This window comes from Palaemon carinicauda, chromosome 15, assembly GCF_036898095.1.
Source record: "Palaemon carinicauda isolate YSFRI2023 chromosome 15, ASM3689809v2, whole genome shotgun sequence".
NCBI classification, from domain to species: domain Eukaryota; kingdom Metazoa; phylum Arthropoda; class Malacostraca; order Decapoda; family Palaemonidae; genus Palaemon; species Palaemon carinicauda.
The window spans coordinates 87,020,380-87,034,556 of NC_090739.1; the positions used below are offsets into that span (position 1 = coordinate 87,020,380).

The window sequence follows — 14,177 nt, forward strand, 5'->3', positions numbered from 1 at the left end:
ATTGAAGCATAGATTATTTAGACTTCATTTTGTAAACTGAAGTTTAAACCTAAAAGACTACAGTTATCATTACTCACAAAATCTACTGTTTACAGTAGATGTAACAGTCTTTCCCAAGATCAAGAAAGCAAATACTTACTGTAATTGAACAGTCTTGATATCGACAAAACAGCTGACCTCTTTTACTTCTAGGCAGAAGAAAACATGCTGCTAATTGGCAACCTATATTTTCCTACAGGTGTGGGAGTGCCAGTGTGCATTAATGACAGTACTGTATTGCCAGATAATTGTTCATAATTCAGGCACATGTCATCCCAAAGACACTCTTCTACCCCAAAAGATTAAACAAATCACAAGTGGTAGTAATTTAATACAGGTCATCCAAGCATTCTTGGCATGATGCAGTACATTGTCCCTCTGCAATACATGATAGGTCCTTTGCAGCCTGAATTTCCTGCATTTTACTTATCGTATACTGTACGCCCTTTAGGGTTTACTATTCTTCAAGTTTATCTTACTTCAATTTTCACATTTAGTGAAAAAAAAATCTTTTACATGAGGTTAAAGTAAATGATTATGATTAAAAGTATATCCTGATGAAGCACATGGTTGTCACTCTCTTGACCATTCTTTGGAAACCAACAACAAATTTAAAAAATAAATGAGTTAAATATAGTACACAGCTATATACTCCTTCACAATAAGAAATAGCTCTGAGAAGATACATAGACATTCTTCCAATCACTTATGAGGGTAACTCGTTTCGCTTAAGCTAGTATTTTGTCTTAAACATGAGAACACTTTTTTCAAGTCGTTTTCATAATGCAAAGCGTAATTCCAGAGATGCCTTTATTCAGATAAAAAGTGTCTTGCTTCAAACTCAGATGCCTCATCCCTACAAGAAATCACAGGTTTGAGTTGTTTTTCTCATTTCCCTAAATTAATTTTGCTTTCTAGATTTCACCAACTATTCTCTTTTTCATTTAGGAGACTGATTACTGGCCCTGAAGACTGTGGTACAAGTTATAAGTTTTGCAGGAGGAAGTGTTTACTTCAGACTTTCTTCTCATCCTTAGAAAATTTGTTCATAGTCACATAGCAAAGGATTTCACAATACTTGTTTCTACACTTTGATGATAGATTAAGTGAGGCATTAGATTTGTTTTAGAGCACTTTTATATTGTACTCCTTACAACATTACCAACAGTAAATGAAGTAATCCGTTTTGTGATCCCTTGCGAGTCCTCTGTTTACAGGCTTCAAGAGTCATCCCCCAAATTAGTTATTTAGGCTATAAGCAAGTGAGGTTTGTGGTATAAAACAAGTAAACCTTTTGAAAAATAAAATTTTTATTTCTAATAAAACCCTATCTCTCTACAGAAATATTTACTTAGCCTCCCGTCCTCCTCTCTTGCTGTGGGGGCAGATAACGCATTGATAGGCTTATACATACAGTACAGTACTGTACTGCTGTTAAAGGAAAATTTTATCCCAAGTGTACAGACGGCCAAGTCTCAAAAATTAGCTTTTCACATAATTAGGCTACAATAAAATTATAGGTTTGCACAAACAATTCTACTTGTATTTAAGAAAATTGTATGTTAACTAATGCAATATCTTTCAAATTCTTTTTATATGAATTCTAGTTCCAACATATCAAAGAACCCTTTCTTTAATTTGAATATAGCCATTTCAAACTAAAGATGAAATTGATGACAAATTTTCAATTGCTATAAACATTGATAATGAAATAAAAATTACCATTAAAAGCAAGGAAATAACACGAGGAATACTTTAAAATAAGGATAAAGTATATTCAAATATTTACCGAGACATATTAGTCAGCATTACAATCAATTTGCTTCTCTTTAAAGCAAGGAAAGTACAATGCTTTACTATTCCACACACCTTTTCAACTGGTTTCTGGCTGACCTGTTTGCAAAGTCAGTTTCTCCTGAAATGGGACAAAAATGGGATTTTTAGTATGTTTCCACATATGGTAACTCCAAGCCATGTTGTTGGCACATCCTTCACCACATATGTTACACTTGAATGGCTTTGGTTCTTCTGGGGCTTTGCACTTATGATTTTCCAAGAAATGAAGGGAAGAGTACTTTTTCTTACATATACCACACTCGTACTGCTTTGATTTGTTATGTGTAATGTAATGGCGCTGAAGGTCACATTTCTGGAAAAAACTGCGACTGCAGATTTCGCACCGATGGGGTTTATAGCCACTGTGGGCAAGTCTGTGTCGTCGCAGAGCACTGATGTGGGATAAACCGGCGCCACAAATGTCACATTTATATGGTTTGGCGGCTTCATGGCTCTCCACATGCTCCAAGAGTTCTTCTCTGTATGTAAATTCTGTATCACACATTGCACACTTGTAAGGTTTATCTACTATTGAGCACTGCATGGGATTTGGAATGGCTTGGCCTGTGTCGATTTGTTGTCCCAGCATATAAGAATTATCTTTAATGTGATTTTCCATATGCTCATCAAATGAACCTTTGGTGTAGAATGGTCTACAACAAGCCTGACACTTCAGTTCCATGAAGCGATCGTGACGTCTCTTTCTTTTCATGACACAGCTGTGCTCGTCGTGTGCTTCATAATGGCCCTCCATAGTTAAGTGATTTTCATTAGGATGAACAGGTGGGATGTGAATCATACCTTGATGATGGTTACCCATTATCCCCACAGGGTAAGAATGGTGCGGATGACCAGCAGGAGGAATATTTACATTACCGCCTGACGGTATAGGGGAAGGATGGTGTTGCAAAGGTGGAGCGGCTGGTAGTGGGGGCTGATGGTGAGGTAAGGGGGAAGAAAGCGGTGATGAAGACTTCGGTCGACCAGTTAAATTTAAAGGTGAACATCTTGTACCATTTACCGTTAAATTTGAAGGTTCTGTCTGAGGAGAGTAAGTGTACTGGAATCCTTGCTCAAAGTGAGAGGAGACTTCCAAGTCCTCTGGATTCAGGGGCGTGTTTCCAACTCGAATGTCCAGTTGAGGTTCAAAAGCGCAGGGACTCAGAGCCAAAGACTCCAGGTTAATCTGTCGCCAATGGTTGCTTATGTGCGTCATGACAGCAACAGCATCAGGCGGAAGATCCAAACCACAGAAACGACATCTTTCCCCTACTGGAGCTGCATAACAGGCCATTCCTTACCCCTGGATAATGAACGGTAGAAGATAAGAGTAAAAATCAGTAAAATCTTATTATGAAACTCAAATATTAAAGTTTTTAGAATAAATTTGGCTATTATGCAACCACCATGTATAAAAGCAATGACACGGAACAGCTGAAGATTGAGTTTCACATTAATTTTTGGCTTACATTACCCTGTAGAAGTAGAAGAAACACACTGTTCCATAAGTTATTTCAATGCAATAATGTATCATTACTGCTTTGAGAAACATTGATATGAATACACAAAATAAAATCTATGTGCTTTCCTACCTCGTGGGAAATTTGCAACATTATTTTACAGTTTTCCAACCTATTGTGAAATTTTCTAAATACTGTGTAGCTATTTTATAACATAAATTTGCAGTTTAACCAGAAAATTTACATTTCAATCATTCACTTCAGTTTTATTATGAAGGGTGAGAGAAGGAAGTTGAGAGTTAATGTGGGTAAGAGTAAGGTTATGAGATGTACGAGAAGGGAAGGTGGTGCGAGGTTGAATGGAGAGTTACTTGGGGAGGTGGATTAGTTAAAGTACTTGGGATCTGTTGTTGCAGCAAATGGTGGAGTGGAAGCTGATGTATGTCAGAGAGTGAGTGAAGGATGCAAAGTGTTGGGGGCAGTGAAGGGAGTGGTAAAGAATTGAGGGTTGGGCATGAATGTAAAGAGAGTTTGTATGAGAAAGTGATTGTACCAACTGTGATGTATGCATCGGAGTTGTGGGGAATGAAAGTGACGGAGAGACAGAAATTGAATGTTTGAAATGAAGTGTCTGAGGAGTATGGCTGGTGTATCTCGAGTAGATAGGGTTAGGAACGAAGTAGTGAGGGTGAGAATGGGTGTAAGAAATGAGTTAGCAGCAAGAGTGGATATGAATATGTTGTGGTGGTTTGGCCATGTTGAGAGAATGGAAAATGGCTGTCTGCTAAATAAGGTGATGAATGCTAGAGCTGATGGGAGAAGTACAAGAGGAGGGCCAAGGTCTGGGTGGATGGATGGAGTGAGGAAAGCTCTGGGTGATAGGATGATTGATGTGAGAGAGGCAGGAGAGCGTGCTAGAAATAGGAATGAATGGCAACTGATTGGGACGCAGTTCCGGTAGGCCCTGCTGCGTCCTCCGGTTGCCTTGGATGACTGCGGAGGTAGCAGCAGTAAGGGATTCAGCGTTATGAAGCTTCATCTGTGGTGGATAACGGGGGAGGGTGGGCTGTGGCACCCTAGCAGTACCAGCCGAACTCGATTCAGTACCTCGTCAGGCTGGGAGGAACGTAGAGAGGAAAGGTCCCGTTTTTTTTCATTTGTTTGATGTTGGCTACCCCCCAAAATTAGGGGAAGTGCCTTGGTATATGTATGTGATAAAATACAATACAGGTACTGTACTGTTATAGTACAGTATGATTACATTCCTCTCAAGATTCATAAATCTAATCCTATCTTTATACCAGGCAGACTAAATTGGCACTGAATAACTAAACTTAAATATATAAGACTTTCCAAACCCTTACTTTTGTAATGTGTAATCTTAGTACAAGGAAGGAATTGGTATCTATGTGAAAAGAAAATTACTTTAAATCTTCATAAAATGTCAAGTACATATAGATTACAGTATTGTATGTAATTTAGAGGGCTCATAAGGAAGGGGATAGATTGGAGGGCAAAGATAGTACCAGGAGAACTCTCCTAAAAGAATCACATGATCAAACCTTGCAATAAAAATAATCATGAAACCTAAATTGACTGCATTTCTGTTTCTCTTGTTTACAGATTAAAAGACATTCAGTAAAGACAAATGTTATTAAAATAATGCTTGCGAGCGAAAGTGTTGTAGTGTCATGCTACGATCTTGTGGTTCGAAGAGCAAATAGAAAAAAAGTGTAAACAAACTCGATCAGCTGACATCACCATGGCGCCCTGAAATTTTCTGACTGTTGCAGTAACATGTATTCTCGGAATATTACGTGAATTAAAGAATTCTACAAAGACCACAGGATGAACAAAGCATAATTTTATTATCTCTTGAAGCTTATTGGACCCAAGATTGCCAAGCAAAAAGCACTTCTTATTTGCAGCAGCCATCTTGTTTGTTTACATCCAAAATCATGCTCGTGGTTTGTGGTCGCTGCTTCCTTTCTAGTCTGGAAGCCAATATTTCAAGCAACAAGCTCCCAGTTCCCAATTTTTGGAGGCAACAGCTCACTGCTGGACAAAAAAAAAAACGTAATGTGATTCCAGCTCAGTTGTACAGATATGTAAAGCCTGTGACTTTCTAAGGCTTATTTTGAATAAAGATACAGGTTGTCTCACTTGAAACAAATTGCTGTTGTAATGTCCCTGAAATACTGAACAACTATTCAAAACAAAAGCTGTATCAAGAACCCTGACTGCTCAGAAAGTGTGCGTCTTGACTCGACAATGCCCAAAGATCACTTGTTGGCAATAAACTACTGTACCTTGTTACTAAACTTCAAGGGTCACTTTCAGCTCATGCAGAGAGCAGACCTACTTAAAAAAGTGCTTGCATTCTTGTAAGAATAAAGTAGATAGAGATAAGGAAACCACGAGGAAGGATGGAGCGAATAAGCTAACAACTAGATGAAAGAGGGAGTAATGTAATATAACAACTAGGTGAAAGAGGGAGTAATGTAATATAAAGATGAAATGGGAGAAGGATAAGAAAGGACTGAATAACTTACAATGGAAATTTAAATCTCTGCTCAATAAATTACATACATTATGAAATGTATAATACTTTATATTTAAAAAAAAATAATGTTGAGACTCAAAAGTCTTTCCTCTAGAAAAGCCTATATTGAGAATTTAAACATTAATTTTCATGAGAATATTTAAAACATCATAAATTCCAATCTTTTATATTATATAAGAGCTTGTAAACAGACATCATAAACAAATAAATATTACCAAGTTCTCTGAATTTTATGATTAGGACAAAACAGAGAGGAAGCCACTTACCTTGTTATACCTTAATAAGAACTGGCGAAGGGAACTGCCAAGTAGTATTTGCATTATTTTAAGACTTTATTTATACTTCAACCTTGCCAAAATCATCCTCCAGCCCATTTAGGAATGCCAGTTAGTCTATTGAAAATATTCTGTAAAATGAATCCTAAATTGTAGTTAATCAATGATAGTGAATCCTAACTAACAAGTACATTTTTTTAATGGTAATCCTAACTACAAAATTCATAATATTTGTAATACAGTACAGTACATGTATTGCTTTACAATTTCGGAAATACTTTAAAATCAAATTTTAATCAATCAACATAACCTGCAATATTAAAAATCTTATTAACCAGATTGATTGGATTGATAAAGTGTTAAGTACTTTTGAATTGATTTGCACTAGAAAGAACAACAACTTTGGCATAACTATGACTGTCTTATCCCAAAGAAGAAACAGAAATGCTATGATGATAATTTACCCACAACCAAATCGATTGAGTACCGCATGTTCAGGCATCTTTCTTAGGGCATATAAGAGCCAAGTGATTAATATGTATTTACTGATAATGTGAAAAATAATGTATTCCGAATTGAATAATGATGACTGAAGGTGATGGTTACTTACTATGCTTACTATGTATGCAGTACTCTGTGAACACTTTAACAAATATGACCTTGTGTTTAAAAAGTGCTTGTGGAGATCAATAATGATTCTGAAGCTTTTATACTGTATGCAAAATCAAGACTTAAAGCTACTGCATTTTATTTATTCCTATACCTTTAATAGGAGTATGATTTCAGCGAAGTTGGAAACTCGGCTGTTGAAATTTATAACAAGGTGTCGGCAGATACTGATAGGTAACGGGAGAATCTCCCCCCCCCCCCCCAACTCACTGAGTAACCACTTTGACTTCAGCCGCCGAGTATTACAGATATACTCTCAATCAAAAAATTTTGCTTATAATTTTCTTTCTCTTCACAGGTTGATTTTGTGTATGCCTGTCCTTGGAGAAACCACTACTTTTAGGGAGCATGACTCTACACAGTCTTCCCCTAACGAGAAGTGTGGGTAGTGGTTGGCCTCCTAGTGGCAGGAGTTTGTCAAGAAAAGGATAAAGAAAACCATGCGAGATTCCTCCCCTTCCACTAAGCAAAGAAATCCACTGGTTATCTTCTTTCCCCTCTTGGAACTCGAGCTTCTGATCTATCTCTGTCATCCTCCTCCGGGGGGACTACAAAGAACTACAACAATACTGTAATGTAACTTTAGGGCAAGTCCAAAAGAGAGTGGTATATGCTTCTCCTAGAGGAAAAGATATCTCTTGTGCTCTTAACAAACCTGATGAAATTGCAAGCAAAAACGTATTACGGCTGTTTTTAGGACTGGAAGGAATATCATTCAGAGAAAGACTCCTGCAAGCCTTAGCTTTATCTAATCTCCATTGCTTGAACCTGCAGAAGCCCTTGGCTCTCCCCACTTAGCCTTCAGCTCCAAGGGAGGAGCACTTACGCCCTCCTTCACCGCCTACCCCTTTACTGGGTATACCTTCATCGGAAAAATAATCTCCCAACTTGGACTTCATTTATAAGATGAGGAGGAGAGGTTCTCTCAAACAAGACAATGTTTTTATCTCGCCCAAGGATCACCATTCACTTCCTGTCAGGAGGCATATAATTATGTCCTCAGAGGAAGAATTCTTTCATAAAGAAATTAAGTCTTTCTATGGGAAGTGAGAAGCTCAAGGTGTGTTCATTTTTTTGAGCTCTCACCTGGATCTTACTCTCTCTAAGCTCTCCTAGAGAGCATTAAACTCGTAGCACACACGCCTCTGTCCTTGCACACTATCTGGAAGTTAAACAGTCACCTATTTACCTATGTCCTCTATTGAGGGAGCACTCTCCTTTTCACACAAGTATATACTATTTAATGCTTTTGTAACTTTGTAGCACTAGTCCTTCAGACTTGGAAGATTTGGCTGCAACCATGTGCATCAAGACTAGTACTCTTCTGTTTTCCAGTGATCTTCTCTGATAGCGTACCATCATATGAGGATGCTCTTCTCTGAGCACTCTACAGCCTACAGGAGGTTGATCAGAGTCAACACCCTTGCTCTTCTTAAGGACCAACAGTTAGACATTCCAGGATTTTAAACCAGCCAGTTTGGTCATATGGACTGCCTCCCTCCTAAGGATAAGTCTCTTATTATAGGAAAAAGGTTTGTTTCTGTATAGGAACAAATCACATATTTTGAAGTAATTTGTATTTTTCTTAACTATACAAACCCGAGTTCTTCAAGTAAAACTTCCGGGGGCATCCACCCCGCGAGTTTTAGGTGGTCAAAGTGATTTCTCAGTGAGCTGGCAGGGGGAAGCAGGGCTTCCCTGTGCTACTTGCCAGTTACCACCGAAACCTCATTATAAATTGTAACAGCCGAGTTCTCAGCTCTGAAATCATGCACTCCTATTAAAGTATTAGATTTGTAAACAAATAACTTTCAAAATTAGTGATGCTCATTTAGAATTTATGTAATCTACTCTGCATAAGAGTCAGTTTATTAAACAAGATAATATACAGACAATACTAGATTCCGAGTTTGAGAAATATGTGAACCTATACAACAATGCTATAGGAGAAACAGGACAATTTCTTGCTAGGTAGGGCAGTACTGTATGCTTTTTGGGGAAATTCCATTTGTTTGTGATTTAGGGACTTTGTTGGTCAGGTTGATTTAGGTGTCCACATTGGCCAAGACCCTCTTTCACCCTCACCCAGCTCGCGTAACAACTCGTGCACTAGTTTAGGTAAGGTTATTTTAGAATTATATTTTCTGTCGTACTGAATTCTATGTCAGGTTAGGTGTAACACAGACCTCATTCAGGTATGGACCCGGGATGCGAAGCAATAATCTTTATGCATTTACATGTTTTATAAGTAGTTAAGGTTTCTCTACCAAAAATAAAAAGTTTCTTATGGGTTACACCATAATTCTTACACATGATTAGAAAAAAAAATAGATACTGATACAAGTTGGGAAAATATGTGGTCTGAATATTTGTCAAGAAATTGTAGGGTTATTTATATTAACATAATGGTCTTGATTTTTTTAAGGATTTCATTTTGGTCTTTCTTAATCGTTTTATTATTTTCAATTGGAACCACATAGCTATTGCCGTAATAGATTTCTCGATTTTCATGTGGGTCGAGTTATTTTCTCATGAATTTTTAAAGATGTCTGAAGTTTTTGCATTTAAGGGTACCTTTTAAACATGCACAGTATGGATTTTCAAGAACAATCTATCAGTTTGAACATTGCTTTTGTAATTATGTATCTTATTTTTTTACTGACATCCAACCGTTCAATGGCACTTAGGAGGATGTGTCTGTAACTGTGTGATGGCCTATAGAAAATAACCCTTCAGAGCCTTTGTATATCAGCGGTCAGTTCCTCCTTCAGAATGCATAAAAAATGGACACCAACTAACCTAGAATTCTCCCCCTTAACCTAACCTTAAAGCCGTGTCCTCACCTATTTACCTAACGGGACTAACAGAGCAACCCTTGCAATCCCCCTTACACTGCCGTATTCTTAGTCTGCCATCATCATACATACAGGTGGCCGCTGCTACACACCCCTAACCTTCTAACATTTACTTTGCGTACTTGTTATCATACTCGCCAAAATCCGTAATATCTGAGTAGTGCATGTCTAAGTTATAACCTACCCTTTATCATTAACTTAAAGTAAGCTGTGCTGTACTGTACAATAAGCCAGGTAAGCCTACCAAAAAAACCTACTCTTCAAATGTGGTCTCTTAAAACAATTAAGAGTAAGTTTATGATTAGGAAAAGGTAAAGTGAAAGACGATATTCGGTAGTCACAATTATCCAAATCACAAATACTGATGCCAAAATATAGGCCTAGGCTTGAGCATGTTCATAAGCTAAATAACCATAGAATAGAATAGGCCTAATTTATTTTTTGTATCTCATAACTAACGATGCAAATTGGTTTTATTTTAGATTATCCCCTTTTGTTTCATAACGATTTTAAACATCACGTAGGCTAAAACCTATAACCGCCAATAGGCCTACCGTAAGGGAGCCTAGACCTAGACCTACACGGTATGCTAATATCTCGCTACACACGGTGTAATTTTGTATATTTTAACCTCACTTACTTTAAAATTACACTACTAAGATAACCTCTTATTCCCTAGAAATGAAAGCAGGTGAAACTTACCAAAGTTAATTGGTGTGAAAATATTATCTGCAACAGTGGAGCCTTTTCCCGGATGAAGCGTTCTGGCCTAAATTTCCGCTGGCGATCGGAAAACGTCAGATTTTCTCAAGGCCTATAATAGATATTTAAGCAATATAAACTAACTATTATTTAGGCTTTAATCGATAGCATATGATACTTCTTTTTAAAAGAAAATTAACTCTCATGACAGCTAAATTCTTATCGTTATAGATACATAAAGAACAAAGGGGTACTGAAGGTTATGTTCTTTATTTTATTAATGTTGATAATCTAATTTATATATAAATTTATTAGTGTCCGATGTACCCTTCAGCTAAGGTGATTTTCGCTGTTCTTTTTTCATAAAAGTATTACATGTTAATAAAAAATTATTTCATATTGTAGGGCAATTATTAAATCGCAAATCCCCGCAAACCACCGGAAAGCTCCGATCTTATCTGTAATTTAATCTTTTGCAATTGATTTTATTATTTTTATACAATTTGATACGTTTAACTTTAATTCAAATGATGTATATGTGATTTTTATCAAAATTTTCCATAAAATCCCTTTTTATTTGAGGTATTTGCGAATTTTAAAGGTTATCTGGCATAAATGGTTTCTCTTCTGCATCAGACCTTGTGACGTCACATGTAAACAAAACAAAAAATAGGATCAAAGAAAATACATCACTGCTCCTCAACTAATTACTTTATAGACATTTTGGAATGATAATTAACATTTTGATGACTAATTATGAAATTTCTATTTTACATTCTTTAAATTAATTATTTTTAGACATTCTTCTTCTGTTCTCTTAATACAGTACAAGCCATTAAACTGGACTAGTTTTCTTCATAAAAAAAAGCTAACAAATTAGTCATAGAAAAATCTTATTATTTTCACTGTGATCGTTCTATTATACTTCATGCACAGATGAATATTTTTTTTTCTCTATTCGTTCACTCATCTGTACCCACAAGATTTGATTACCACATGCACTTGTGCACACAATTTACGTAGTCCATACTAATTATCAAGTGCACACTATCATAACTCAATTAATACTAGATAATATAAACTTTCTGAGATTTTAGATCTAAAGTCATAGTGAATCTTAGCTCTAGTAAATTAAAGCCATCTTTTCTATCTTATTTTGAGTTCTCTTGCTTGAGGGTACACTCGCGCGCTATTCTATCTTATTTCTCTTCCTCTTGTTTTGTTAGTTTTTATATAGTCTATGTAGGAAATATTTATTTTAATATTTTTACTGTTCTTAAAATATTTTAGTTTTCTTTTTTACCTTTTTTTCCCTGGGCTATTTTCCCTGTTGGAGCCCTAGGGCTTATAGCATCCTGCTTCTCCAACAGGGGTTGTAGCTTAGCAAGTAATAATAATTTCTCTTCCTCTTGTTTTTTTAAGTTCTTATAGTTTATATTTGCAACTCTCTCTCTCTCTCTCTCTCTCTCTCTCTCTCTCTCTCTCTCTCTCTCTCTCTCTCTCTCTCTCTCTCTCTCTCTCTCTCTCTCTCTCTCAAGTGTATAGTGTTGTGAAAAGAACTGTCGGTTTATTTCCTAATTGTCAAAATACTGTGATTTTATCAAGTCTACACTATATGATTCATCAAATGTGTGACTGCTTGTGTATATATCAAAATAAAAGTGCGCCCACCATTGCACTAAGAAAGTGCAATGCTGGCGAACTTTTATTTTGGGACCATTTAGAAAAGACTATAGAAAATATGATATAGATAAACCTTCATATTTATCATATACCCAAGTAAATTAGACCAAACCTCTTTAAATGGTTCCTCTCTGCAGAAGGTCCGTTGCACGACTAACACAAGCAATAGTAACATTTGAAGGATCATTTTGTTAAATTCAAACCATATTAACATTCATAGAATTTAAGGTCCATGATTCTTAATCATGACACTTTATACATACAGTCATCTTGATATTAAGTTGGGAACTTATAATGGATAATCTTGAACTATGCATTTGAAGGCTCTAGACTCTAGAGCCTTCAAATGCATAATAATAATTCAATAATAAAACTTTTATTAGGAAAAAAAAATCATGTCCTGAAGGCTCTAGAGCAGTGGTTCTCAAACTTTTTCATGAGCGACCCTATTTGAAACATTTCATTCCTTCGCGACCCAGAGTAAAGTGAAGAGAAAGAAAACATGCAATGATATATACACTTTATTTTGGAAAAAAAATAATGTGTACAGCTTTTCATTCACAAAACTAGACACCATTACATGGGGCCCAGGAGGAGGGAGGTGGGGGGAAGATGAACATACATAACAAAAGTAATTTGTGGTTAAAGAAGAATAATTCAATTAAGCAACTGAAATACAATGAAAGCATGATAATGTTCCTGTGTCCCTGCGACCCATCAAAATTGATCTCGCGACTCAACTTTGGGTCGCGACCCATAGTTTGAGAACCACTGCTCTAGAGCTTTCAGGACATAATTTTTGTTTCTAATAAAAGTTTTATTATTGAATTATTTTTTTTTATATTTAATCAAAATTGTTACAAGTGACCTACTTGGAATCCATGACAATCCAATCTAGAACCTTCAGTTGAGGTGCATCATGTCTGGGATGATTCAAAGCGGTTTGTAGCTAGTCCTGTGTTCTCACAATAGTTTTTCCCACAGTTTAGCATTTTACTCTATCTTCAATTTCAACCCAATTTCTTCCATTGCATTGCCCCCTCCTCTTTTAAATTTGAAGTCCTCTTCAAGAAAGAAACATATACCGGTATTTCAAAATATGAAACATTCCATTCCAATGTTTATGCTCAAGTTTCTATTTCTGTTTGTACATTTGTAAATATATTGTTCCTACATGTCATACAAACCCTCGTTCTTTAATTAGGAAGATTGTTGCAGTGCGAGCTGGAATCCGTTGTTCATGTTGGATAACAAGTGTTTTTCCAGCTCCTCAATCCACCCCCTTTCCAATCGTAGAGCCTTCACTCTTGTTTTGACCGCTGTCGTGCACTGATGTACTGACAGCTCCTGTCAAACTTATTAATTTTCTTTCTCTTTTGCGAGAAGCAAATGTTGGTTGTTTATTGTGGAATGGAAGCAAGAAGCTCATGTTTATCAGGGGACGGGTAGACTCTACAGGCCAGTTTATGGCATCTTAGGGGCTTGGCTTATCACAGGCATCCCTGTGTAATGAGTGTGTAGGTCGTACCCTCTGGTGCAGCAGCAGGCCTATTCCTTAAAGGGGAAGAAGCTAGTGAAGTGTTTTTCGATGTCGGACTGGGCAACGCCCAAGAAGACTCAGGTGAAGTCTTTCTCTGCTACTTTTTTCAAGGGGTTGCGACTGGTGAGGTTGCCCCTGTGCGTACGCCGCTGGATCAATCCTCGGGAAATAGGTTGCAGTTTGCAGGAGTCTGATGTCTTCAGGTTACACTGGTGCTTGGTGAACCTTTATTGGTTGCCGCTCCCCTTTAGAAAATGAAATTCCTTGCGCTTGGCTTACATGTAGGCTGCTGACAACGAGTTTGACCTAAGAAAGTTCTAGGCTTCCCTAGGTCTTTCAGGTAGGCCCTCGAGGGAGTTGGTAGCTAAGGCTACTTCTCCTCAGTCCCCCCTATGCAATTACTGTACACGTGTCTTCAGTGGTGCATAGTGGTTATCCCAGTGTCAGGGTGCTAGTGGTTTCCCACTTAGGCCCAAGAAGGTGGGTAAGTTAATCAAGGTAACTTCCAGCCCAGCAGATATGGTGCTGGTGTTGGGAGCTGGAGCTGTAAAGGTA

General features: G+C 37.1%; 1 protein-coding gene across 1 annotated transcript; it reads right to left on the reverse strand.

Moving 5' to 3' along the window:
* Positions 1 to 1,769: 1,769 nt before the first annotated feature.
* LOC137654688 (zinc finger protein 227-like) lies at positions 1,770 to 10,649 on the reverse strand. The gene is made up of 3 exons (XM_068388565.1): positions 10,400 to 10,649; positions 6,165 to 6,304; positions 1,770 to 3,178 (listed from the first exon to the last, which is right to left on the reverse strand). Exon 3 carries the CDS (start codon positions 3,167 to 3,169, stop codon positions 1,913 to 1,915), a length of 1,257 nt encoding a protein of 418 aa, XP_068244666.1. The 5' UTR covers positions 3,170 to 3,178; positions 6,165 to 6,304; positions 10,400 to 10,649; the 3' UTR covers positions 1,770 to 1,912.
* Between the last annotated feature and the right edge of the window lie 3,528 nt (positions 10,650 to 14,177).